The 26,180-nt window shown below is 33.5% G+C and overlaps 15 protein-coding genes and 4 pseudogenes across 19 annotated transcripts, besides 9 other annotated features; 14 read left to right on the forward strand and 5 right to left on the reverse strand.

The window, feature by feature from the left end:
• Positions 1-1,932: part of a mobile genetic element that runs on past the window's edge.
• Positions 283-345: a mobile genetic element.
• Positions 466-574: a mobile genetic element.
• Positions 716-824: a mobile genetic element.
• Positions 1,933-2,396: 464 nt separating the features above from the next.
• On the forward strand, positions 2,397-3,249 carry TVAGG3_0360970 (glycine-rich protein family; the record flags this gene model as incomplete). The annotated part of the gene is made up of 1 exon (XM_001297740.1): positions 2,568-3,119. The coding sequence occupies one exon, from the start codon at positions 2,568-2,570 to the stop codon at positions 3,117-3,119; it is 552 nt and encodes a 183-aa protein (XP_001297741.1).
• A 158-nt stretch (positions 3,250-3,407) lies between these two features.
• Positions 3,408-4,501: a mobile genetic element.
• A 98-nt stretch (positions 4,502-4,599) lies between these two features.
• Positions 4,600-5,457, forward strand: TVAGG3_0360990 (microtubule binding; the record flags this gene model as incomplete). The annotated part of the gene is made up of 1 exon (XM_001579832.1): positions 4,600-5,457. The coding sequence occupies one exon, from the start codon at positions 4,600-4,602 to the stop codon at positions 5,455-5,457; it is 858 nt and encodes a 285-aa protein (XP_001579882.1).
• A 150-nt stretch (positions 5,458-5,607) lies between these two features.
• TVAGG3_0361000 (uncharacterized protein) lies at positions 5,608-6,162 on the forward strand (the record flags this gene model as incomplete). Its single annotated transcript, XM_001579833.1, has 1 exon — positions 5,608-6,162. The coding sequence occupies one exon, from the start codon at positions 5,608-5,610 to the stop codon at positions 6,160-6,162; it is 555 nt and encodes a 184-aa protein (XP_001579883.1).
• A 903-nt stretch (positions 6,163-7,065) lies between these two features.
• Positions 7,066-7,848: a mobile genetic element.
• A 177-nt stretch (positions 7,849-8,025) lies between these two features.
• Positions 8,026-8,994: a mobile genetic element.
• A 760-nt stretch (positions 8,995-9,754) lies between these two features.
• Positions 9,755-10,594: a mobile genetic element.
• Positions 10,595-10,927: 333 nt separating this feature from the next.
• On the forward strand, positions 10,928-11,475 carry TVAGG3_0361040 (uncharacterized protein; the record flags this gene model as incomplete). The annotated part of the gene is made up of 1 exon (XM_001297739.1): positions 10,928-11,365. The coding sequence occupies one exon, from the start codon at positions 10,928-10,930 to the stop codon at positions 11,363-11,365; it is 438 nt and encodes a 145-aa protein (XP_001297740.1).
• A 1,015-nt stretch (positions 11,476-12,490) lies between these two features.
• Positions 12,491-26,180: part of a mobile genetic element that runs on past the window's edge.
• On the forward strand, positions 13,736-14,097 carry TVAGG3_0361060 (annotated as a pseudogene). The gene has a single exon. A coding segment is annotated over exon 1 (362 nt).
• Positions 14,116-14,358, forward strand: TVAGG3_0361070 (serine threonine-protein phosphatase family; the record flags this gene model as incomplete). The annotated part of the gene is made up of 1 exon (XM_051231439.1): positions 14,116-14,358. One exon carries the CDS (start codon positions 14,116-14,118, stop codon positions 14,356-14,358), a length of 243 nt encoding a protein of 80 aa, XP_051101169.1.
• Positions 15,375-16,393, forward strand: TVAGG3_0361080 (annotated as a pseudogene). Its single transcript has one exon. A coding segment is annotated over exon 1 (1,019 nt).
• Positions 17,945-18,097, forward strand: TVAGG3_0361090 (uncharacterized protein; the record flags this gene model as incomplete). Its single annotated transcript, XM_051231440.1, has 1 exon — positions 17,945-18,097. One exon carries the CDS (start codon positions 17,945-17,947, stop codon positions 18,095-18,097), a length of 153 nt encoding a protein of 50 aa, XP_051101170.1.
• On the forward strand, positions 18,117-18,701 carry TVAGG3_0361100 (phage tail repeat-like family; the record flags this gene model as incomplete). The annotated part of the gene is made up of 1 exon (XM_051231441.1): positions 18,117-18,701. One exon carries the CDS (start codon positions 18,117-18,119, stop codon positions 18,699-18,701), a length of 585 nt encoding a protein of 194 aa, XP_051101171.1.
• Positions 18,747-19,707, forward strand: TVAGG3_0361110 (uncharacterized protein; the record flags this gene model as incomplete). Its single annotated transcript, XM_051231442.1, has 1 exon — positions 18,747-19,707. A coding segment is annotated over one exon (961 nt), but the record flags the coding sequence as incomplete, so codon positions are not given.
• Positions 20,426-20,884, forward strand: TVAGG3_0361120 (DNA/RNA polymerases family; the record flags this gene model as incomplete). Its single annotated transcript, XM_051231443.1, has 1 exon — positions 20,426-20,884. The coding sequence occupies one exon, from the start codon at positions 20,426-20,428 to the stop codon at positions 20,882-20,884; it is 459 nt and encodes a 152-aa protein (XP_051101173.1).
• TVAGG3_0361130 (uncharacterized protein) lies at positions 21,030-21,293 on the forward strand (the record flags this gene model as incomplete). Its single annotated transcript, XM_051231444.1, has 1 exon — positions 21,030-21,293. One exon carries the CDS (start codon positions 21,030-21,032, stop codon positions 21,291-21,293), a length of 264 nt encoding a protein of 87 aa, XP_051101174.1.
• TVAGG3_0361140 (cytochrome B-C1 complex subunit 6, mitochondrial family) lies at positions 21,343-22,050 on the reverse strand (the record flags this gene model as incomplete). Its single annotated transcript, XM_051231445.1, has 1 exon — positions 21,343-22,050. The coding sequence occupies one exon, from the start codon at positions 22,048-22,050 to the stop codon at positions 21,343-21,345; it is 708 nt and encodes a 235-aa protein (XP_051101175.1).
• On the reverse strand, positions 22,453-22,670 carry TVAGG3_0361150 (uncharacterized protein; the record flags this gene model as incomplete). Its single annotated transcript, XM_051231446.1, has 1 exon — positions 22,453-22,670. A coding segment is annotated over one exon (218 nt), but the record flags the coding sequence as incomplete, so codon positions are not given.
• On the reverse strand, positions 22,693-22,988 carry TVAGG3_0361160 (annotated as a pseudogene). The gene has a single exon. A coding segment is annotated over exon 1 (296 nt).
• TVAGG3_0361170 lies at positions 23,016-23,388 on the reverse strand (annotated as a pseudogene). The gene has a single exon. A coding segment is annotated over exon 1 (373 nt).
• TVAGG3_0361180 (uncharacterized protein) lies at positions 23,636-24,223 on the forward strand (the record flags this gene model as incomplete). Its single annotated transcript, XM_001329474.2, has 1 exon — positions 23,636-24,223. One exon carries the CDS (start codon positions 23,636-23,638, stop codon positions 24,221-24,223), a length of 588 nt encoding a protein of 195 aa, XP_001329509.2.
• Positions 24,252-24,452, reverse strand: TVAGG3_0361190 (uncharacterized protein; the record flags this gene model as incomplete). Its single annotated transcript, XM_051231447.1, has 1 exon — positions 24,252-24,452. The coding sequence occupies one exon, from the start codon at positions 24,450-24,452 to the stop codon at positions 24,252-24,254; it is 201 nt and encodes a 66-aa protein (XP_051101177.1).
• TVAGG3_0361200 (organellar and viral DNA polymerase type B) lies at positions 25,351-25,905 on the forward strand (the record flags this gene model as incomplete). The annotated part of the gene is made up of 1 exon (XM_001313646.2): positions 25,351-25,905. The coding sequence occupies one exon, from the start codon at positions 25,351-25,353 to the stop codon at positions 25,903-25,905; it is 555 nt and encodes a 184-aa protein (XP_001313647.2).

The raw sequence follows: 26,180 nt of genomic DNA on the forward strand, positions 1-26,180 counted from the left end.
TCTCTTACGAGTACATATACTGAACATTTGCAGGCATTGGTTCATCTTCATATTCTCTGTACTTTTCTGCCACGTCAAATAAATAAATGACACAATGGAAAAAACCTAAAACAAGTAGTCCTATTTCAAACCACATTTACTTACTAATAAAATTTCTTTATTGTGACACTTTCTCCAGTTTATAGGACCTCTCTCATATTCTATCTTGTCATATATAAACTCATAGTCATGTATGTCCTCTAACCATCTCATAACGGTTTCCAAACCACTTTTATCGGATGTATGTTATATACGAAAACGATAAAAACAGTTTGACAGAAAAGTGACAACTTTACGTGTCAAAAATATAAAAAGTGATATTTTATTCATCATTATCTTCTTCATAATTTATTTCATATTCTTCGTCTTACCAACAAAAGATGGGAATGTGAACAATTGCGGGCAATTTTTAGCCATTTTGGCTTGGAACTAGAGCCTGCGAGGTACATGGATAGTATCAGTACCTCACAGGCTCTAGTTCTCTATATGGCGCCGAGAAATTTTGGTGAAATGTGGTCGCATTTCACCAAAATTTTTTCGGCGCCATAGGATGAATTGGAGGGTGAGAGATATTATTTCATACAATACTACTCTCACCCTCCAATTCCCAGCCAAAATGGCTAAAAATTGCCCGCAATGTGAACAATTGCGGGCAATTTTTAGCCATTTTGGCTTGGAACTAGAGCCTGCGAGGTACATGGATAGTATCAGTACCTCACAGGCTCTAGTTCTCTATATGGCGCCGAGAAATTTTGGTGAAATGTGGTCGCATTTCACCAAAATTTTTTCGGCGCCATAGGATGAATTGGAGGGTGAGAGATATTATTTCATACAATACTACTCTCACCCTCAATTTTAATTACTTAAACTCATTCTATTTTTTTGACATGTAAATGTCACTTTTACTGAGATCTGACACAATGTCAGATCTCTTTTTTTCGTATATAAGATGTAAAGTAAAAGCATGGATGGTTATGTAAAACGTCTAAAGTTTCTAAAGAGTCTCTCAAAGTCCAGTCTACTTGGTATTGAAAATCCCATGTGTTATAGAACGGCGGGTCCACTATAAAGAAAACATTTTCCTTGTCTTTATATTTTTCATACAACTCTGTCCAATGACATCTCACAAACTCTATACCCTCAATATATTTTTCTATGTTCTCTTTGAAAACATTTGTATAGTTAAGATATAAAACTTTTGACATAAGTGTTTCAATGTCATGAACTCTTATAGAACCACTATATAATAGTCTAGCAGATATACTATCCCAGTCTATATATTCTGCTTTTTTCAAAACCTCTCTCACAATATTTTTGTTATCTAATGGTATACGTTCCATCTTACCTATAGGTATCTTTTCTTTTAACTCTTTCAATATTTTGTTAGTGTCTGGAATATGTTTGAGACGGTCCATATAGTTGTCGAAGTCATTGCATATAATCTTTGAGTCTGGGAATATTGTATGGCACAAATAGGATATATAGAAACTTCCACCGAACAAATCTACAAATGTTAGACCATTCGGTAGTTTCTTAAGTTCTCTCAATACAATATCTTTACATCTACTCTTATTTCCAAAGAACGGTAACGGTGGTTTTGTAAAATTCATTTATATATAATAATAAAAATGTTTTTTTCCTGAAAAGTGACAGAAAAGTGACAAAACATAAAAACATATATAATTTGTGAAAAGTGAAACATTATATAATGTTTTCGACCCAGAAGAAGGCTTCTTCCCAGAAGCAATGGAGGAAGAAGAAGAGTCCTCCGAATTCACACCAGAAGACTAACAATTTTCCGAATAAAAACTTCATTTATACTAAACATCTTCAGGGCTAGAGGGCACGAAGTGCCTGGAGGCCCCACTACTTTTTTTTTTTTTTTTTTTTTTTCTAAACTATGCATATTTGTAAATAATGAGCTGTTAATTGTAAATGATATGTTGAAGTTTTCAAAATGAAATATAGAACATTTTCCAAAATTTGATAGAATGCTGTTGAACATTGATATGTTATCGATTTCAAAGTTACTGTTACAAACAAAATATATTGATCTCTGTGGAATTTTAAAATTTTCAAACTTTGAGTTGAAATCAAGTGTGTTGCTGTCAAGTGTATCATCAATGAAGTTGAGCTTACTAATATTTTCAATAGCGTCTAGTAAACTTAATGCATAGGAAAAGAGAAACAGATTCATTTTTTTTATACTCAAAAACGGATAATTTTTTTATCTGATTAAATACTTTATATTGTTATAACATCTATTTAAAATCCCGATATTCATACTCAATAAAATGGACTTTTGAGAGCAGCATTCAAAATTGAATGCAAGAAGTTTTTCAAATCAGTCCGGTGTAGTCAGTTATGGTGGATGGAATTTCGGAGGCGATGGGGGAATTGATCCTGTAGATCCAATATATCCAGAGAGCGGAGCAGGCGGTGGCGGTGGTGTTGATATTCGACTAATTTATGCTGATTTAGAAAAAAATAATTCGTATCTAATTAATGAATCGATAAAAAGCAGAATAATGGTTGCAGGAAGTGGCGGAGGCGCCGTTTCTCACAATATACTTCGAACTGATCCTACATTTAACCTTTATGCCTATGGTACTCCTGGTGGAAATTTTGAATCAGTGACAAATTACAGATATACTCAGGGTGGAACCCAATTATTAGGGGAACTTGGACGAGGAGGCCATGGTTATTCAGATCCCTCCACCTATGGATGTGCAACTGGGGGTGGCGGCGCCGGATATCGAGGAGGATATCATAATATTCCACATCCATCACCTGCAGAGATAAGCCATGGAGGTCCTGGAGGAAGCTCATACATAAGTGGTCACCCCGATTGCATTTCTCCATTAGGAGGGAGAGTCCACCATTCCGGAATTAAATTCCTAAATCCAGTCATGATTTCCGGAAGTGAATCAATGCCACAGCCAGATGGAACGTATGACGTAGGACATAAAGGGTCAGGAGTTGCTAAAATAACTATACTACCATACTTTGAATTTTCATGCAACCAGAAATGCCTGACATTTAAGAATTCCTTATTGTATCTTGTTTTCATACTTATGTGAGAATGAATACACTTTCTTTCCGAATAAAATGCTATGGTTTAAGTAAGATGTTAAATTTTGATATTTTATGCCTACATTCTTGGACTATCAGTGATGCATATCACATATCTCTCAAAAAGAGATATTCTTAGAGGTATTAGAAGTTATAAATCTCAGAAATAAAGGATCATTTTATTTATTTGATGTTGAACTAATAGATATTTTTATGAAATTAGATGTAGAAATATATAAGAATCAATATTTCCGGACTTGATTTAAATTTCTAAACTTCCTCAGAATTTTGGTTAAGGGTCCACTGTAAAAATTGAAAGTCTCTCAAAATTGAGAGGCGATTTGCAAATAATCGTTATCGTCTTTTTTCGAAAATCCACTTTTCCTAGTGTTCTGATTAATATTTTGTGAATGTAACAATAAAGTATATGTTTTAGTAAGATGATAATACATTCTATCACTTCAAATCACATAAAAATTGCAAAATCAGCGAGTTTTATAAGAACATGATTTTTTCGAATTTTTTCGCTTCTGGATGCGTGTTTTGAAAAATAGATATTTTCGAATTTTGATTTTAATTTAAGTATAAATTTTATATTAGGAATTTTTTTGACCTATTTCCAATCATTAATTCCTAAGTTTTTCTAGGAATTTAATTGAGAAGAAATTAGGAAATTCGCTTTAATGCCATTACATCCTAATATTGTGATGCATGTAGTTTATATTTATTGAGGCTAATGCCGGAATATCGTGAATTTTATAAAAAATTCAAAGAATTGACAATTGGATAGCACAAATTTAATTCTCTAGACAAAGTATTATTGTTTATATATTCAAAGCATTATCCTTCGTTTTGAAATGTTGGCCAAAAATTTTCGTGTTATTTTTTGTGTTTCAGCATAAATTATGTATTGACATATGAAAGATAAGCATTTTATTCATTATCATAAAGATATACCAAAACAAATTGATAAAATTTTAAAAAATGTGTATTTTAGTGGGTATTATTCTGGCCAATGCCCATTTTTAAACGATTTAATATTGACCATATCAATAGCCGACTCAATGTAAAAATTTAGATATTATTTTTTTCATTATTCAAACTTTGATAAATTTTAGTATAATGAATGATTTTGTTTCGTGTATGATACAGAAATGAAAAGCTCGATTAATATCATTTTGCATTTTTTCAAGAATGTTAGAGTACATCTACATTAAAAAATCGGATTCGAATTGCGATACTGCATCAAATTGTTGCACATCTGATAAGGATCTCAAAAGAGTAAAGTTAATTTTTTTGTGTTTTTTTAAGTTTTGGGCCTTAGTAAAAACACCATCTTGAGCAATATTTTTGGGGCGACGATAGGCCTTATTTGGCCTTACAGTGGACCCTTAAAATTTTCAAAGATTTCGGCTTTATTTCGGATGAATATGCAATTCCTATCCGATTGAATTAAACATTTTAATTATCGAGTTCACTTTTTTACCGATGCATAATGACAATTATGTTGGTAAGACTCAACTTATAGAATGGATGAATAAAACATTGGATTTAGAATACACTAAAGTCGAAGACTGCGCTAATGGTGCAGCTTTTTGCCAAATAATAGATGCGATTTATCCCGGTACAGTTCCTATGGGTAGAGTAAATTTTAATGCCCAACTTCAGCATGAAAACTTCGAAAATTATAAAGTATTACAAGAAGTTTTTTCTAAAAACGGAATTAAACAATTTATTGATGTAGAAAATCTTTCTGCCGGCAAATATATGGCAGTTTTAGAGATGCTACAGTGGCTATATGGATTCTACGAAGCTAATAAACCAGATCAAGAGTACAATGCCAAAAGTAGACGCCATTCTAAAACCAGATCGATCCCAAAGCCTTTACATAGGACAGGCCAATACCAAAGATCTACAGAATCTACAACTCGTTCAGGAGCTCCTCTTCCTCTGAAACCTACAGAATCTATAACTCGCTCGGGGTATCCTCCTTCTCAAAAGAAGCCAAGAACACCTGCAAACGCTCCTAAACAAGAACCTCCGAAATCTGCCACCGACCCAGCTTCATCTCCAACACAAGCACAAGCTCCTGCTGATCCTGCTGGTACTCCAATACAAGAAGCACATTGGAAGGCTCGTATTAAAGAATTAAAGACAGAATTGAAAGGTGCCAAAGAGGACTTAGAAGGAATGACAGAAGAAAGAGATTTCTACTATGACAAACTAAGAAGAGTCGAAGATTTCTGTCAACAACACGAAGATGTCGATTTAATCCAAACAATTTTAGGAATTCTGTATGAAACTGATGAAGCACAAGGATTCCTTCCACCACAAGACGCCGAGTAAATATGTATTTTTTTTATCAAATGATTTCCAAAATTTCAAAATAAATTAAGACAATCCAAAATATAAATTCATTATATTCATCAATAAAGGCAAGAATATATGATTCTAATATAGCAAAATCTAATTCGTCACTTTTCAATTTATTATATCATGGCTGAAGATACGTCGCTTTTTGAATTTCAAGATTCTGATATTATTATTTCGAAGAAGCATAAGAAAAGAAATGTTGTATTCATTGAAAATCCTGAACTAGATAGTCCATTGGATTTATCTGTTTCGAACTTTCAAAGCTTTATCGAAAATAAAAACGGGTCGATAGACAGAAATTTACTTACGAGTTTGGCCCTGAAAATGGCCGAATCTTCATTAACAGATCCTCGAGATTTAAATCAAATTTATTATGATCTTAAAAATCAAGTGAAATTAGCGTATAACTACAGAAAAAATACAACAAAGGCATTTCAAGAATACAATCGTAAAATTTCCGAATTACAAAATTCGATAAATCAATTAGAAGAAGAAAAAAAGCGAAAATTTGAGAAGCAATCCAATATGATTCAAGAATTGGAGATGCAAAGTTCACCAAGGAAATCGGATATTATTGGAAATGTAGAAGATTATAAAATAGCTGTAGACGTATTATCGCAGGAAATATCTCGTGTTGGTAGCGAAGTTTTATACCTAGAAAGCCTCTTAGATGAATAATTAATATCTTGCAAAATTACTATGTTTTATCTGACAAAGAATCATAATTGGCGAATTCTTTTAATGAAAGCAATATTGCCTATAATATTGCTCTTTAGAATTTTACTATATTGTTTGAAATAAACCTCATTTATGTGGGAAAAGAAGCAACAAATCAACATTTTATATTATAGATGATAACATGCAACAAATTTGCATCCATTTTTTGCAAATTAGAGCCAGTTTTTAATTTTTATCAAATAATTTTTCATCTATAATCAATATTATTGAGGATCCTACCAAAACATAAGTTCTACAATGCAAATATTCTTTTAATTTTTGAAACTGCTGATTGAATGATAATATATATTGAAATAAAACTGGTTTTCGGATAGTTATCTTCAAAATTATTTAAATAGACCTGATATAAGATAAGGTTTATACAGTTGCATCACCAAAAGGAATTCATAAAATAAAGATTTGCTAGGAAAAATTCGTTAACACATCTTAAATTTATTAAGGATGCATCTTTGTATCGAAACCAACTAGTTCATTTATCGTATATAATAGCTTTATTGAAAATATGAATATTGATAAATTGAAAGAAAAAATTGATATGAACTATCAATTGAATCTTTTTAAAGGAATTTTTATATATCATATATGATATTCAATCTTATTGTTCAGGAAAAGTTCTTTTTTTATTTTGTTTAGTATTGAATTTTTTACTGAATGAATTAATCTTTGATCTGTTATCATGAAATATAAGTGAACATATGAAATATAATTTTTGTGATACTTTTTGATTTATCATTTGAAAAAGATTAAATATGATTTATGAGATAGTTAGACTCTTGAGAATATTTCAGATTTTAAAGTCTGTAGATATAATAATTCAATTTGAATAATACGAGGTTACAATTGTTATAGACCGAAAATAGATTTTTTCGGTTTTCTCTTCAAATAATTGAAAGAATGATACTATTATAGGTTTATTATATTATATAGCATATAATCATGCTATAGCCGAAAATTATAAGTTTTGAGAAGATTGAATATAACACAAATAAATTTGAATGTAAGTTAAATTGCTTGTTGTTTTTAATAGCTATTTAATGAGAAATCCAATATTGCAAAATTCAAATTGAATGATTGAAAGAACAGAAAAAGTCATTCTTTTCAATTTCGAATATGTTTCATTGTATTTATAATTATATGGCAAATAAGATATTTAAACTTGATTTTTGAAGGAAAATTCACAAAATTGAATAAATTCAAATAATTTTTATTCAAAAATAAACTAGTTATTTGAGTTTAATACTAATTATCTATTCAAACTACAAAGTTTGTAATTTAAAATATTTTGTGAGATCAGATTGAATTAATTCAAGGTTCTTTTCAATTAATATTAATGACCATATTACGCATTTTCGAACATTCTAAACCAAATATATAAAAATGGGAGACGAATGTTAAATTTGCTAGACATGGGGGAGTTGTCTGCAAAGTTTTAGCTCTTATCTCTAACAAAAAATTAATTTTTAAAAAAATGACCGAATACGTTTCACAGCGAGAAAAAAATAAAAGGCAAGATAGAATTTTCTAGACATAAAGAAGTTGTTTACCGAGTTTTAGCTCTTATCTCTAACAAAAAATTAATTTTTAAAAAAATGACCGAATACGTTTCACAGCGAGAAAAAAATAAAACTTTACACTGATTTTAATTTTCATTTCCAGTCACTTTACTTATTTTTTTTTTATTTTTTTCATTTTAATTATAAATTTTTTCATAATACGTTTATTTACGTTACTATTTTCTTTATTCTTTTGAATTCCATACTAGACACTTATAGAATATTTTGATTGTTAACGTACTTCATTAGAATGAATCCTTACAAAGGGTATGTCGATCGAATTTACCTAATTGGTATTTCCAATCAGATTGAAAAAGGTAAAATGACATGGGAAGAAGCTTGCACCCATGTTCCCATCGCCCCAACCCTTCAATCAAATGATTTCAAATATTTAGATGTTTCAAAATCTTTTTACAAAATCAATTTAGCTTACAGAATATCCATTGCCTAAAGGCAAGAAAGGTCGTAGGGTCAATCCCTACGACCAAATCAAAGCTCTTGCTGTGATACATGACCACTGGGCCTTTCCCTGTGGTCAAACAAACAATGGAAACGTTTGAAATTACAACAAATTGATGTATCTTATAGAGAAGTACGCAGATACTTCAAAGAAAATCATTTCACCAAGACGCGATTAGAGCATGCCGGGCCAGAAACAGCAGTAAGATATTGGGCGCTTTCACCCAATCTTATCTGGCACGAAGATGTTCATTATTTTAGGGGTGTTCGTGGCCAGTATATTTATGGCATAATCGACGATTTTAGCCGCAAAGTCCTAGCGTGTATACAAATACCAGATATGCTGGCAGCGACGACAGCGAACGTTGCGGCTTCCGCCTTCATTGAATTTGGCGCCCCTTATTGTTTCTGGACCGACAACGGTTCAGAAAATAGGGGCGCCTTTCAAGATCTACTTGATCTTTGGGGCGTCCAATGGCGGCATACCGACTCTCATTCTCCCTACCAAAATGGGAAGATTGAGAGATTCTGGCCGACATTGGAGCGCTGCCAAAGCATTCAGGCTATTCCTGCCTTTATTTGGGAGTACAATAATAACACACCGCATGAAGATCTCCCAATTAATCCATTAACTGGAACAAATTACACGCCAAATCAAATGTATCAGCTGAAACCGAAATACACAAATGCAGATACAGAAAGGTTGTGGCAAATATGGGATACAGATACAGGCATGACCGCTGTTGACACATTCACAGCGTAATAATAAACATAATTTTTTAATTTCATTTTTAACAAGTTTTTTTAAATGTATGTAATGAATAATTCATTAGAATATGATAATGCACATTGTAACAGAATAGAACAATCACCAAATTTTTTTTTGAAATTAAAAAATAAAAGTAAAAAGTATAAAGTAATCTAACCAAAAAAGATATTTAAAAGAATTTTGGAAAAAACAGAATAAGGATAATGATATTATTTTAGATACACAATCAATGTACTGAAGAATAATCAGGTAAAATGATGATATAAAATTAGATTATTTTACAAGTAGCTAAAAGAATAAAACTATAATATAAAATAAATGAAGTTTAATGAAACAATAAAGGTTAAATAAATAATAAAGATTTTTATTTTATATCAGTATTGAGAAGAAGTAACAGCTGACACTTGGTAGACAACTTCTTTATGTCTAGAAAATTCTATCTTGCCTTTTATTTTTTTCTCGCTGTGAAACGTATTCGGTCATTTTTTTTAAAAATTAATTTTTTGTTAGAGATAAGAGCTAAAACTCGGTAAACAACTTCTTTATGTCTAGAAAATTCTATCTTGCCTTTTATTTTTTTCTCGCTGTGAAACGTATTCGGTCATTTTTTTAAAAATTAATTTTTTGTTAGAGATAAGAGCTAAAACTCGGTAAACAACTTCTTTATGTCTAGAAAATTCTATCTTGCCTTTTATTTTTTTCTCGCTGTGAAACGTATTCGGTCATTTTTTTAAAAATTAATTTTTTTTGAGATAAGAGCTAAAACTCGGTAAACAACTTCTTTATGTCTAGAAAATTCTATCTTGCCTTTTATTTTTTTCTCGCTGTGAAACGTATTCGGTCATTTTTTTAAAAATTAATTTTTTGTTAGAGATAAGAGCTAAAACTCGGTAAACAACTTCTTTATGTCTAGAAAATTCTATCTTGCCTTTTATTTTTTTCTCGCTGTGAAACGTATTCGGTCATTTTTTTAAAAATTAATTTTTTGTTAGAGATAAGAGCTAAAACTTTGCAGACAACTCCCCCATGTCTAGCAAATTTAACATTCGTCTCCCATTTTTATATATTTGGTTTAGAATGTTCGAAAATGCGTAATATGGTCATTAATATTAATTGAAAAGAACCTTGAATTAATTCAATCTGATCTCACAAAATATTTTAAATTACAAACTTTGTAGTTTGAATAGATAATTAGTATTAAACTCAAATAACTAGTTTATTTTGAATAAAAATTATTTGAATTTATTCAATTTTGTGAATTTTCCTTCAAAAATCAAGTTTAAATATCTTATTTGCCATATAATTATAAATACAATGAAACATATTCGAAATTGAAAAGAATGACTTTTTCTGTTCTTTCAATCATTCAATTTGAATTTTGCAATATTGGATTTCTCATTAAATAGCTATTAAAAACAACAAGCAATTTAACTTACATTCAAATTTATTTGTGTTATATTCAATCTTCTCAAAACTTATAATTTTCGGCTATAGCATGATTATATGCTATATAATATAATAAACCTATAATAGTATCATTCTTTCAATTATTTGAAAAGAAAACCGAAAAAATCTATTTTCGGTCTATAACAATACGAGGTTACAATTACATTTTTTTGCTATTTTGATAATATCATCATTTTGTATACCTCATAATATAATGACATTTAATACATTCAAATTTTAGAATAGTCTATTTTAATGTTTCATTTTAATTTTTAAATTCCTTATATTATATCTGGCAATTTCTATCCAATAAATTTTTTTTCAATGTGTGTGTTTTGTTCGCATATTCAAAAATTCAATAAGATTCAATAAATTTCCATTATTTGATTTATTATCCAATGATATTAAATCACACATTATATTGAATTTTTTTGATATAATAAAAATTCAATATCTTATTAATATTCAATTAAGCAAAATGCTAGACATGACGTATGTGCAGGATATTCTTAGTACAAGGAAGATGAGAAAATTTCGATGTGTATCTCCACAAAATATGAAGGATCATGATGATATTTTGCAACGAATCAATCAGAATGGAATTAAGATGGATTTGGTCACAGCCATAATAGAATCAAGCTATGGGGGCCACATAACCATAGAACCTCTTTTATCATTTGCTAACAAAATGGCTAAGAAGTATGGCCTGAACCTGGATAGACTTGCAAAACGAAATCGATCAGCATTATTATGTTGGTACACAGAAAATTGGGCCACAATAAACACACATATTGCAGATATTAATCCATACAGAAAAGAAAAATTGATTCAAAAGCTAAAGGAATCAAAATCTCCGATACCAAATCAAGGAGATATCGATCCGTCGGATATTGGCCAACTATTGAACTATCATTAAATGTTTTGTTTATGTTAAAACTTTCATAGTTGTAAAGAATATGTTTGATATCAATTTCAAAATTTAATTTTTGAATAAACAATTAGTATATATAACATGACATTCAAAACATGGAAATATGCATTTCGGTATTGATATTAAGAATCAATAATTTGAAAAAATAAAAAAAAATATAATATTTCAAAATTATAGGTATAAAAATCTATGGAATCATGTTATTTAAATGTATTGGATTATGTCGTTATGAATTAATGGTTTGCTATTTGAAACAATCATAATTTTACAAAATGAAATTTGATAAAAAATTGTCACTGAGATTGAATAATTATGCTGGTATAATTAAATGACATCAAATTATATTGATTAATTGGCATTATTAATCATAATTAAATTATTTGTATTTATTTTGCTTTGATTTTGGGATTAAAATGAACGAACTGTTAATTAGATGAGTTGAATCGATGAAATACGTCAATGTTCTCAGGGTAACACCAAAAAATTCAATATTAATATGAAAGCTGAGTATTGAAATTTCAATCATCAAACTTGAAAAACCGGATTTTTTGAATTGGTTATTTTAAGATTGAATATATTTCAATATTGAATCCAATTATATCGTTTTGTGATTATATATTATAATAAAAATCATATAATTACCATTAATTTTAAAGTTATTGATTTTATCATTTCAATAATAATTACGAAAAATTGCACAATTTAGATATAAATTATATTCGGAAAATCTTTAATTGTGCAATTATCAATTTACAATTCCACACAAATATTGTTATCTTGTCAAAAATTGAAAAATCATTAAAGTAAAAATGATTGAAAACCATTACCTACAAAAATTCAATTCAAAAAACTTTTTTCGATGATAATAACAAAATTGAATGTCAGGAAATACTTTATTCAATTTTTGAAATTTACTTCAATATTTCTGAATTATTATCTACAGTTAGCAGTTCACTTTAATTCAATAGTTTGTTTAGAATTCAAATCATTCGAAGAATTCAATTTTCATATTTAATATTCTAATTATACTTATGAATTTATCATCAGTTTTCTTCAAATCTTCTTCTCAATTCGTTTTTTTACATTCTTTATTACTATTGTATCTGATTAAAAAAAAAAAAAAAAAAAAAAAAAAAAAAAGGTAGTGGGGCTTCCAGGCACTTCGTGCCCTCTAGCCCCGAAGATGTTTAGTATAAATGAAGTTTTTATTCGGAAAATTGTTAGTCTTCTGGTGTGAATTCGGAGGACTCTTCTTCTTCCTCCATTGCTTCTGGGAAGAAGCCTTCTTCTGGGTCGAAAACATATATATAAGTGTCGCTTTTCACAAATTATATATGTTTTCATGTTTTGTCACTTTTCTGTCACTTTTCGGGTAAAAACATTTTTATTATTATATATAAATGAATTTACAAAACCACCGTTACCGTTCTTTGGAAATAAGAGTAGATGTAAAGATATTATATTGAGAGAACTTAAGAAACTACCGAATGGTCTAACATTTGTAGATTTGTTCGGTGGAAGTTTCTATATATCCCATTTGTGCCATATAATATTCCCAGACTCAAAGATTATATGCAATGACTTCGACAACTATATGGACCGTCTCAAACATATTCCAGACACTAACAAAATATTGAAAGAGTTAAAAGAAAAGATACCTATAGGTAAGATGGAACGTATACCATTAGATAACAAAAATATTGTGAGAGAGGTTTTGAAAAAAGCAGAATATATAGACTGGAATAGTATATCTGCTAGACTATTATATAGTGGTTCTATAAGAGTTCATGACATTGAAACACTTATGTCAAAAGTTTTATATCTTAACTATACAAATGTTTTCAAAGAGGACATAGAAAAATATATTGAGGTATAGAGTTTGTGAGATGTCATTGGACAGATTTGTATGAAAAATATAAAGACAAGGAAATGTTTTCTTTATAGTGGACCCGCCGTTCTATAACACATGGGATTTTCAATACCAAGTAGACTGGACTTTGAGAGACTCTTTAGAAACTTTAGACGTTTTACATAACCATCCATGCTTTTACTTTACATCCGATAAAAGTGGTTTGGAAACCGTTATGAGATGGTTAGAGGACATACATGACTATGAGTTTATATATGACAAGATAGAATATGAGAGAGGACCTATAAACTGGAGAAAGTGTCACAATAAAGAAATTTTATTAGTAAGTAAATGTGGTTTGAAATAGGACTACTTGTTTTAGGTTTTTTCCATTGTGTCATTTATTTATTTGACGTGGCAGAAAGATATAGAGAATATGAAGATGAACCAATGCCTGCAAATGTTCAGTATATGTACTCGTAAGAGATATTTTTATCTAATATTAAATGGACGCACAGAACTTAGCGAATGCACAGCAACCTGGACAACCAAACCCAGAGAATATTCCAAATGAAGTTAGAATACAAACTGCAATGGCAAACTATGGTCAAGTGCCAACAGATGTACAAATGCAAACTGCCATGTCAAATGACGCTGCGTTAGGTTTGCCACCATGGTATGCAAATATGAGATGGAAAGAGTTTTATACAAACCCTGAAGTGGATATAAACAACTTTATGCAGATGACGCGAACACAGGAGTTGACCCAGAATATGTTTTCTACCAGAGGAGAAACAGAATGTATGAGCTCCAGTTAAAGAATGCTATGGAACTCAACAGGAAACGTAAGAGACTAGGTGGACATTAGATTTTTACATATAGTAAAATGGGTTTCTTCAGTAGTATTGGAAACTTCTTCAGAAGAGTTGGAAGAGGTATATGGAATGGAATAAAATCTGTCGGAAGAGGAATTTGGAACGGAGTCAAAAATATTGGTAAAAGAGTAGGTCAGTTCGTTGGTATTATACCTAAAGACCCTGAACCAGAAGAACAAGCTCCTGTTATACAACAGCCTGAACCTGCACCACAGTCTAGTTGGCAACCAAATCCAACACCTCAACCGTATTAAAAAGTTATATTTTTACCGTTCGATAGTAGTTGTATATGAAACTAAGTTCTAAGTAAAACGCATGGTATAATGGAATTATTCTTTTTCTTCCATCTGTAGTAAACCATACTTGAAAGTCTGAAATACTTCCACTTGGTGGTTCGTATAACTTTGTAGGTTTTTTCGTAAAAATCATTTGCCAAGCATAAGAAAGAGTTTTGGGCGCCAGAAAATGAAGCATGAACAATAATAGCAGCTGGTCGAAAACATCTTTAAATAAATATGGTTCATCTCTTGCATATCGACTGTAAATATTTGCTAAAGGAAGTTCGACTTTCTGATTTAACATTCTTTGCAAATAATACCATGACATTGCAGTGAATTCTGTATATATTTGTTCGTCTTTCTTTGGATTGTCTTCGTAGATTTGAAATGACACTTGTGAATTTTGTTTGTCATATACAATTCTCACATAAAGTGTGCTCTCGGTATTTGCATATTCATCAGCATATTTTGCATAAACATGAATTTATTTTATCTTCTATATTTTTTAACGCAGTCTGTAGAGAAGATGAAAGGTCAACTTGTATTAGCTCAATTTCTTCCCACATTTTCGTTCCCTTCAGATATATAATCTATATGAAACCTTACAATAAATGGAAAACTTTTATCTTCTACAGACACAAACTTCATTCTACGAAAGCCAATAGCTTTTGTGACAGATGGGTCTCTTAGCCATCTTAATGGGTAGTCAAAACGATAGCCTTCATGCTTTACGGTCTCTGTCTCAAACTTTTGACCGACATTAGTAAAAAGTTCATCTAATGTTTAGTTGTAGCAACTCTTGAATTTTCTTTTTCTATTGGAAGCATATTTTATCTAGAATAAAAATGTCGAAAGATATTGCTTCCATGAGAGAAATACAACACAACCGACAACTCAATGCAAGCTCTAAATAAGAACACAACAAACTTTCAAACTATTCTAAGATATCTGAGTCATTGAAAGAAGGAAACTTAAAACTGACATTAAACCCAATGACAGATGAGTTTCTGTTTCAAGACAATAAGAACCATACTGTCTGTATAAATCCAACAAAGGAACTTTAAACGAGAAACCTATAAATGAACTTCTTTTGAAAGCAGATGTTGACAACAAAGCTGACAAAGAATATGTAGACGATGCAATAGCAAAAGAAGAAGAAAGAGCTAACAATGCTTATGCAACAAAAGAACATACTCATCCTGAACTAGCAGACAAAACATATGTTGACAATAAAATGTCAAGTGAAGTGACAAGAGCTGAAAACGAATATTCTAAAAAGACTCATACACATTCTATATCTGAAATAACAGACTTACAAGAAACCTTAAACAGTAAAAGTGCCGTTGGACATACACATACCATTGCAAATATTACAAACTTACAAGAAACCTTAAACAGGAAAAGTGCCGTTGGACATACACATTCTATATCTGAAATAACAGACTTAAACGTTAGCCTTGAGAAGAAAGCAGACAAGAACCATACACATACAAGTTTTACAACTGTTGCTATAGAAAGTATTGAAGGAACGGTTGAAGAAACTGGTGGGGATGCAATATATTGTAAACCTCCTAACTTTCCACAAGGTTTAACATCGGATGACGACATAACGACGATGAAAAACATTAGATGTAAAGATGTTTATGTCATGAAGGATGAACATAATATTAAATTCACTGCTCAAGATTTATATGACAAGAAAGCAGACAAAACAGAGCTTCAAACATTAAAGACAGAAATGCTTCAAACATTATATCCTATAGGCTCTATTTATACGTCAATGAACTCTACCAGACCAGAAACAGTTTTAGGTTTTGGAACTTGGACTCAAATAGTCGACAGGTTTTTGTATTGTGCAAACTCTTCAAAGGAAACAGGTGGAAGTAAAACGATTTCAGGTGAAAATTTACCTGCACATAGTCACTACATAGATTTAAGTACATCTCAAGCGGGTTGGCATAAGCATAGATATTGGGATTGGGCAGCAATGACAAAAGGTAAAGGATATGATGTTAAAGACAACGTTAAGTTTGCTATAGATTGTTACTGGAGTAACACTGAGGGAGGAGGAAACCATACACATCGCGTTTCGGGATATACGCAAACAACGGGACAAAGTAAAGAATACATGCCACCTTACATGACAGTTTACGCATGGTATAGAAATGCTTAGTCGTCATTTTCAACTTCTTTAGCATATTCGTCAGGAGTTGTCTTATATTTGTTAGGAACTGTCTTTGAAAGTATACCACCTTGAACTTTGACAAGTTTGAAACGAGGTCTGACAATAGTAGTTTTATCTTCTGCTTGCAGTGTGTACATTTTGCCATGTTTGCCTAAAACTTCATAATATTCTCTTTATACTTTCTTCTATTTTTACGAACACGAATGTGAGTACCTGTCGGGTTCCCATTGTTGTCATAGTCAATAGTATTTTCATATGGGTCGCGTTTAGGTATTTCTATTTTTACTTTGTCACCTTTCTGAAGTTTGAAGCCCGGCATTCTTTCTTGTTTGTCTCTTTTGACTAAATTATTAAATATATAGTCTTTCTCTAAGTCAGGGTTGTTTTTTCATTTCTTCAGGGGAGTGGTTTCCCAAACCTTTTTGTTTACGGCTATTGTAAATATTTAAAACTTGTCTCATCTTTGCCATGGAAAAGTGTCTATATTTGTCGTCATATGACATTTCATTTGCTTCACCACCTTGTGGTTGGTTTAAGTCTCTTAAGATTTTTATACAACTGTCAATGACACCAAGAGCAGAATGGTTTTGGTCGACAATGAAATATTGGTTTACATTTTTTGAACGCAGATAGTTTTTAATATCGTCTGATTTGAAAGAACTTTCATAGTCAGATGTCAGTTTTGTTGGATGGTATTTGTCAACGAATATTGTCAAAGCAGTTTTCACATCTAAAATATTTTTGGACTGTAATGGTATGGCTTCACAGTATCTTGTGTTTTGACACAAATATTAGCCAGTATGGTGGTCCATCTTCTCTATACCTCGGAATGTTTTCCAAGATATCCATAAACCAAGCATTTGGTGTTGAACTAAAGATTTTTATCATGAGTGCTTTCTTTGTCGCTTTAGAAACATAGGGGTCCTTGTTTGGATTCGTCATTTTTATCCTATAAGAAATGGGTTTATTTGGCGCATTAGCAGGAGTTGCATCCAGATTTTTGCCCGCAGTGGGAACAATAGCCAGAGGTGTATTTGGAGTTGGAAGGAAGATTTTGAGTACATTAGGTATACTTAAAGAGAAAGCACAACCTATTATACAAACTGTACAGAAAGGTTGGGATGTAGCACGAGATGCAGCAAATCTTATTCCAAATCCTGAAACAAGAGGAAAAGTTCAAGGATGGATGGACAATGTAGGAAGACAAGCAGGAAACTATTATAACAAAGCAAATGACTACTATAACCAAGCAGGACACTATATGGACCAAGGTGAAAGATTCTTTAACAGAGGATATAACCATGCACAACAGTGGGTAAACAATAACCAACGCAACCACCTCAAACTTGGGAATGTAAAGTTTTTTACTGAGATGAAATGAACAATACAGCATTGAGACAAATGGGTTCAAGATGGATTTGTCGACTTCCAGCAGTTACACAACGTGTTTGTCAAGTTCTTCCTATACCTCAGGAAGTTTTAGACCGACTTAAAAAACAACAACAACCAGTTGAAAACAAACCAAACTAAAATTTTTTACTGAGATGAAATGACCGAAGAAGTTGAAACGGTAGATTTGACACCACAAACAAAAAGTTCAGAACCATTGTCAAAACCTGTCAAAGAACTTACAGATGAAGAGAAAAATTCAATAATAGAAAGTGCCAGGTCTGGAAATACAAACCCTAACTATAAAGTCACTTTTCATAGAAATGGAACGGCTAGTATCTCAAAAAAGAAACAGACTCTCACAAATAAAATATTGAAGTCTGAAGGAGCTTTCGAGACAACAGATGGAAAAGTTTACTTCACTGACCAACAGTTCATTATAGAACATCTCATTGACTTAGAGTCGAAATATTCTAAACTTTACAACAAACACAAAAAGTTGAAAGGAAAACAAAAACAAATGGCATATGATATTTATGAAGATGTTGACGACACAACTGTTCCTGCAGGTGAGGTAAAGTCAAAGGAACCGAAAAGTGACGAAAAACCGATAGAAGAAGAAAAACCAAAAACTGAAGATAAACCAAAACCAAAGTTTAGTTTCCAAACTAAACCAAGTCAACCTTCATTAGCTGGTATGGGTTGGCGTCAAAGACTTATGGCAGCAGGCGGTTATGTTAAGTAAAGAAAAAAACATTTTTTTATTTTTATAAAAATGCCCCCATATAGAATGGATAGAAAGTCTGCTAGAATAAAAGCAGAGTTGCAAAGATATGGTTGGAAAGTTTCGAAAAAGTTTAAATATAGGAAGGGAAGACCCATAAAAGTCTATGACAAATTGTCTGGTCTTCGTTACGAAATGGATTTGGAAACAGCGCGCGCCAATTATCCAAACAGACTAGAGAGGTTAGAAGAAGAACGTCTTATGAACTTGCCTTTCGATGTTAGTGAACCTCAAGTTGAAGGACACGACGGCTTTGCCAGATTCTACTGGAAACATGACGAACAATTGCATCCTTTGAGAAGGAAAAAAGGTAGTGCAGAGGATGGTCATGCTCCCATGGAAAGAACAAGATATGCATATGAAAAGTATCGTGAAGTTAGAAGTCAAATTACATCTGGTCGAACCTTTACAGTAAACTTTGACGAAGGAAAGAACAAAGAAGGCTTCATGGGAGTACTTGCTGCCATACAAGACGGAAATAAGAAAGGATACAATCTCAGATTGACCATAACAGATTTGGATGGTCACATTTACTATGCAAATGGCAATGAACAAACAGCTGCAAAACTTCTTGACGCTTTCAAGACTACAAAGAGAGAACAAATGGTTGACTCCGACTCAGACATTTTGAATGCAATTGAAGGAATTGCAAGTGTCAAGTTCGAATGGTACCAACCTAACCCTCAAGCAGTCAGACAACATGCTGGATACTTTCCGTTCATAAATAAGTCTGACATTGACTTGACAAGGTATGGAATTTACAATTCAATTGAAACAATTGTCAATGAACCTTGCATTCTTACATGTCTCAGGAACTCTGGTCTTGTTACAGATGAGAAGATGAAGTATCTTGAGTCATGTGTGAAGACAAGGTACATTCTCAGAGGTCAATTGGCAAAATTGCACCGTTGGCAAATGTCAATATCCGAGTCAACATACCTACAGCTAAAGGTTCTTCACATGACGACTATGTTGTTGAGTTCAATTTACCATGGTTGAAGATTGCAATTGTCCACAACCACTTCATGTTGAACGAAAGTCTTACAAACCCATTGTTCGGAAAAGGCAAGTGCAACATTGTCAGAGCTGTAAACATTCTTTTCGAGAAAGGTTTGTTGGAACCAATTCCAGATGACAAGCTGACAGAAACTTTTGTACCAAAAGACGAAACAAACTTTTCACTGTTAGCAAGACCAAAAGTTGTTCCAGACAAAGTTCTAGTACAAAAGAAGTACACAATTCCACAAGGAGTTGGATTGTTCGGATACCAACCTGAACCAGAAGAACTTCCAATGAGGTTGCAAGAACTTCAAGATGCTATAAATAAACTTCCATTGAGACATCCAATTGACGTCAAATTGTATTGGAGAGCTTCTGAGTTAGGTCAGAAGGTTTTATATGAAACAGGTTGCTTCGACGATGTTTATGAGATAACAGGAGAAGTTTCTCAGAAGATAAGAGACTCACTTGAATTTCCACAAACTGGACCAATTGGTTGCGACAAGTTCGACTCAGATGAAAAGATATACTATGTCGACCTTAACGCTGCGTACATGAGGTTCGTCCAATATATTCCAACTGGAATTCCAAACGAAGATGGTGAGTTCCCAGGAAGGAACTATACAGTTGGAAAAGTCATACAACAACTGTATGATATTAGGAAAGCTTCAAACCCCAAACTTGCAATGACACTCAAATTGCTTATGAATTCGACATGGGGATATTCCATTAAGAAACCTCAAGAGATGAAGAGTAAACATTATGAGAAGGTCGACAACTTTGTTGAAAGGTTTTCTCCTTTTGTTTTGAAGTACGAATTCACTCAAGGTCAAAGTGGCTTAGTAACCACATTAAAACCTATTGTCGAACATTGGTCTTACCCTCAGTTCGCAAAGGCAGTCCTTGACAACTACAACAAATTCTTCTCCGAAGTCAAATCCAAAGTGAAGGTTTACTATGAGAACATTGACGCACTCATGACGAACGAAGAAGGGTACAACAAACTCATTGAAATGGGCATGGTCGGTGAAAAGATGGGTCAATTCAAATTGGACAAAATTTTCACCGAAGTTCATGTAATATCGAAAAGGAAGTACTGGGGTGTTAAAGAAGATGGTGAAATAGTTAAACATTGCATGAAATAAAAAATTTTTATTCGAATTTGAATCGGACAGGTCGAGTTACACCATTCTTGGTCTCAAACTCATATATAACCTGTTTGTCTGTATTTTCGTCGACTATGGCACGAGACACAAACATTGACCAAACGGACAAAAAGTGTCATTTCGGATGGTCAAGCAGCCAATCGCATTCGAGCACTTCGAAGAAGCCTTACGTTCCAAGGAAGAGGGTGTCTGGTGCAAGGGAGAGGTCATGAGACTCTACGAGCAGTACATCCTCAATGCCTGGGAGGACAAATCGTCCTTGGATTGGCAAATCTACCAACTCCTCTGGGACGACCTCCTACGCAACTGGGATGACGAAAGAGTCCAATTCAAAGGTCGGGAACTAATTTTGCAAATTGACCTTAATTTCACATACTTATCCAAATAAACACCTAAATTTACTTGGGGTTTCCCCCTAAAATAAAATTTTTTTACTCTTAGAACCACTCGAGGTTCTCCTTACGGTTGTTGAGCTTGTCACCGTCAATGTGTCTGACCTTCGTCTTCTTGCCTGGATTTGGAACCCATTGAATTGCGACAAGCTTGCCCATGGAGATTGAACCGCGATTCCGAAGGTTAAGGTTCAAGTGTCCCAAGTTGTTGAGGACTGGGGTAAGAACCTTGCCTGTCTCCCTGTTGCGGATTTTGTATGGGTAGGGTTGGGAAATTTCGTAAGTGTCATCGGCAACAAGAGTTGCCCAAACTTCCTTTTCTTCGTGTTTCTCTTCTTCGTGTTTCTCTTCTTCCTCTTCTTCCTCTTCTTCCTCTTCTCCCTCGACAATTCCTTCTTCAATTTGGTACTCACGAATTACGGTGTTGGAGGTTCTGTCCTTTCCGAGTACCTTCCAGATGGCGTCTATCTCTTCGAAGAAACGGTAGATGAGTCTGGCAAGGTCTCGGTTCTCTCTCGCGTAAATGCGCAAGGTTTCCGTCAAATCATTCAGGCATTTCTCATTGGAAGCTTGGTTCATGAGGACATCGGCTTTGAGCTTGGTCATCTCTTCCATAAGACTACTTTGGAGAGTCTTAACGGTGTTTGTCAGATGAGCTTTCAAATTCAAAATTTGAATTTGAACTGGGCGCTTGTCTGGCAACATTGAAAGGACATCTGCCATTGTGTTCGGCTTCGGTGCTTGTTCGGACATCGAAAAATGAAATGAAGTGGTTTGAGAATGACGGTTTTACTTCAAAAAGCTTGTTATGACGGTTAAGTCATACAACAAGTTTAAAATAATATCTTGTTCTTCTTCTGAACGTTTGTTGTCTCTTCCGATAAAAGTTTCGAACATGAGAACCAAAAAACGTTTTTTGAGATTGCGGAAGAGTTCAGGCAAACGTTCATATTCTGGATATGTTGGGAGCAGTTCAAACATCTGAGCTGACTTTCGGACAAAATTGGGACAATGTCAGAAAATTCATCTTTGGTCGGACTGCTTGAAGGTAAGTCCCTTACATGTAAGTAGCTCTGGTAAAGTCTTCTCATTTCTGCTAACTTTTGGAGTATAGCTTCGTAGTTTAGAAGTTTTAATTTTAAATGTCTTATTCCACTCTTGACATCTAAACGGTAACTATCCATGAGGTCAAGAGTAGCTTTGGTAGCTTTAAGTGGAGCTATCTGTTCCTTGACTCCTGCAATTTTGGTTGCAATTGTGATTTGAGCTCCTTCAAGTTCGCCGTCTATGTCGTTCTCAACACCTTCAACCATAGCTTGAAACTCTTCATCGGTCCATTGAGATTGGTGTGGGACGAATTTAACTTGCTTCATTCAAAAAATGAAAAAAATGTTTTTACTCTAAACGTGCCATGTATATGGCTATAAGAAACTTACCAGAAGGCTTCTTCTTCACATGAGTCTTTGGCAACTTGAGTGTTGGTGTTGGAGTTCTTGGGGAGGTGGCTCTGAAATTTCAAATCTCTCTCGAGCGCAACAACAGATGTCAGAATAACATTCCCCACTGTCCTTCTTGCCACCATAAACTGTGTATTGACCAAACTTGCATTTACAGGAAGACCGGTCAATACAAGGTTCACAGTTGAAATAGTTGTACACAAACCTGTTGAGTACGAGTGTGAGTAAAAACATAAAAAAAGTGAAGTGAAAATGAGATGTTTACTGAACTGGTTGGATGTCGCCTTCACAGGTTATGTAGAACGGCTGACCGAGAAGTGAAGGAGAGACTGAATTGCCAATTTCATATGGGTAGGGGGTTCTCCTTGTTTGGTATTTTTATCCAAGGACGTTTGTTTAGGAACTTAACAAGAGCTTCTCTTTTGGCGTCCTTTATGCCATCGTAGGCTGTCCCGTCTGGTATTTGAATTGGAATTCCAGTCGAAGTCTCGAGCTGAAGTGTAGACCTTCCAGAAATAGTGGTGAACTTGACCTTGGGCTTCATTACCCTGCGCAAGTACTGCTTAACAACTTCATTTATCTCTATAAGGTAAATTGCCTCGTCAAATCCTTCTGGTATTCCGAGTCCTTCCATCCGACAGGAAAATATTTTCCCGACAACTGGAAAAAATTTTCCGGACAAAGGGAAAAATTTTTCCTTCCGACAGGAAGAACTCTTCCAGTTGTCCGTCCGTAAACCATTCAAATTTTCGAAAATTGAGAACTTTTTGGTCGAACTTCAGGAAAAATTTTTCCTTCCGACAGAAAAAGTTTTTCCTTCCGACAGGAAAAGTTCTTCCTTCCGACAGGAAAAATTTTTCCTTCCGACAGGACACAAACGAATGTCCCACGTCCCACCAACCGAGTCCATTCCCAAACCAGAAGAACCGAAAGCTGCAGAACCACAACAGTCTCCTCAGCAACCTCAGTTCCAGCAAGTACCTCCGAATTACTACCAATTTCCACCTCAAGGTTACTACCAATTTCCACTACAAGGCTTCCCGAACTACCCTCCTCAGCCTATGCCTTACTTCCCCAACCCTTGGATGTTCCAGCAAGCTCCACCCCAATTCCAATTCCAATCTCAATCCAAGAGAGACCAAGAGTTCGAGGAAGGTCTGAACCGTTTACGCAAAGAGTATGCCACAGCCCCTATGGAAGATGACAGGCTTTCAGTCTCTTCCCTCAAATCGACCAATTCGACTCGTACCACAGATTCGGTTCGTGACCGTGAAGACTACCTCAAGCAGTCTGAGAGACTCTTCATCTTACAGCCATTTACAGTTGGAGCTCTCAAGAACATGCGCAATTACGAAGGTCAGACACCAGCTGGAGACCGCAAAACAGACGTACTCGCAAGAGCCGTCCAGCTCGTCAAAACAAAGACTGAGATAGTCGACTTCATTCTTGCAGCTTGCCCATACAAGTAAAAAAATAAACAATTACGAGTTAAACTTTTTATTCTTTCTTTTCTGAGTTGTTTAGAGCTGGTTTCTCTTGTAGGAACCTTTCGTACTCTTCCATGGTCATGTAATTGCGAATTTGGTACGCAATTCCAGGTTCGTTGTTTTTGAACCTTACGTATGTAACGCTTCCATCCTCCTCAGGGAAGTAAGCTGCTAACATCTGACCAAGTTTTCTCGGTGACTCGGAGCTCATTAAAAATGTCACTTTTTAAACGTTAAGTTTTTAGTCTTATTTTACCCTTTGTTTACCCTTTGTTTACCCTTTGTTTGTCAATGTAGTATTGGAGTGCAATTTCTCCAAATTCTCTGTGTCGGAGTTCTTCAGCATTTTCCAAGGTGTGCCTGGAGAACTCAAAAAAGTTGTCAAGAAGATACTGCCATGCTGCTCTTCTGAGTTCGTCGGTATTTTGGAAGTGTTGCACCTTCGAGTCTTCGGACATGAAAAAATGACACTTTTTCTATTAAACCGTTTACAATTTGAATTTTGTTGCTGAATTCAGCAAAAATAATGTTTAGGGTAGAAGGTTAGATCTAACCTCTTTTCTAACCTCTTTTCTAACCTCATGAATTTTCATGAATTTTACACCAAAAATAATGTTTAGGGTAGAAGGTTAGATCTAACCTGTTTTCTAACCTCTTTTCTACCCTCTTGAATTTGTCATGAGTTTTCCCGAAATAAAAAATAAAGTTGGTTTTTTTAAAAAAAATATTTTTTTATTTTTATTGTAAGAACATGTTAGCAACAACAGCACCAAACTCGTTAGTCATGAACCCAACTTCAATGTTAGTAGAAATGAAAAGCTTCATTCCTTCTTCATATACTTTTGAGACAGAAATCCAGAAGATAAAGCAAGAACTTTTAACAAGTAATTTAGACTGTAGTGCGAAAGATGAAACAAATGAACAGTATCTTTATGAAATGCAGGATATTATTGACCATTTACCCAAATTGCCTGAAATCCAACAACAAAAACTCACTATTCCAGAATTCGATGAAATAGAAGTCAAAGCAACTGACTCAGTAGAAATAAAGAAGTTCATACGAAAGGTAAACTATGAGTTTCTTGGATTTTCATTGCAACCACAAAGTCATGGACAAAGATTGCGATATGTATATAAGAACATCTCTGACATATACAAATCTAGAATTTAAGACCTACGACAACTTTGTTTTCGTTAGTTGCAAAATGTGTTTGGAAATAAGAGATAAAGATAAAAGAGGTAAAGTATGGAACGAACAGATAAAACCAGCAACTTTTGAGTTAAAGAAAACCATTGACGCCTTAGTTGTTCTAGCAGGTAAGGTTTCAGAATATAACGCAAAAATGAACCCGCAATGTTCAAAATGTAAAGCAGCAATGAGGAAATATAACTACTCCGTCAAAGAGATAGAAAGAATGAGAAACGACTATGCTGACTTAAAGAAAGAAGCAGAAAAGCCAGCAGAAAATAAAATGGACATGTTAGAATTTCTGAACAAAAACTATCCAACTGCTGACGATTTCCTTCTATCTGACGTCAAGAAGAAATATAAAGAGACTTTCGGTATCGTTAAAACTTTTGACATACTGACAGAAGAAATAGAAGCTACGAAATTGTTTAGAATTTCACGAATTCACAATGTTTACCATGTGAAACGGTTATAAAATTCATGAAAATTCATGAAAATTCAAGAGGGTAGAAAAGAGGGTAGAAAAGAGGGTATATCTAACCATCTACCCTAAAATATATTTTTATTGAATTCTGAGTAAAATTCTGAGTAAAATATATTTTAGGGCTTGTGTCAAACCGTTGAGTTTTCACAAAATTTAAAAAATAACGTTTACCATGTGAAACGTTTATAAAATAACTGGGGTAGAAATGAGGGTAGAAAACGGGGTAGATATACCCTTCTACCCTAAAATATATTTTTGCTGAAAAA

The sequence above is a fragment of the Trichomonas vaginalis genome, chromosome V (assembly GCF_026262505.1).
Source record: "Trichomonas vaginalis G3 chromosome V, whole genome shotgun sequence".
Classification (NCBI taxonomy): Eukaryota; Parabasalia; order Trichomonadida; family Trichomonadidae; genus Trichomonas; species Trichomonas vaginalis.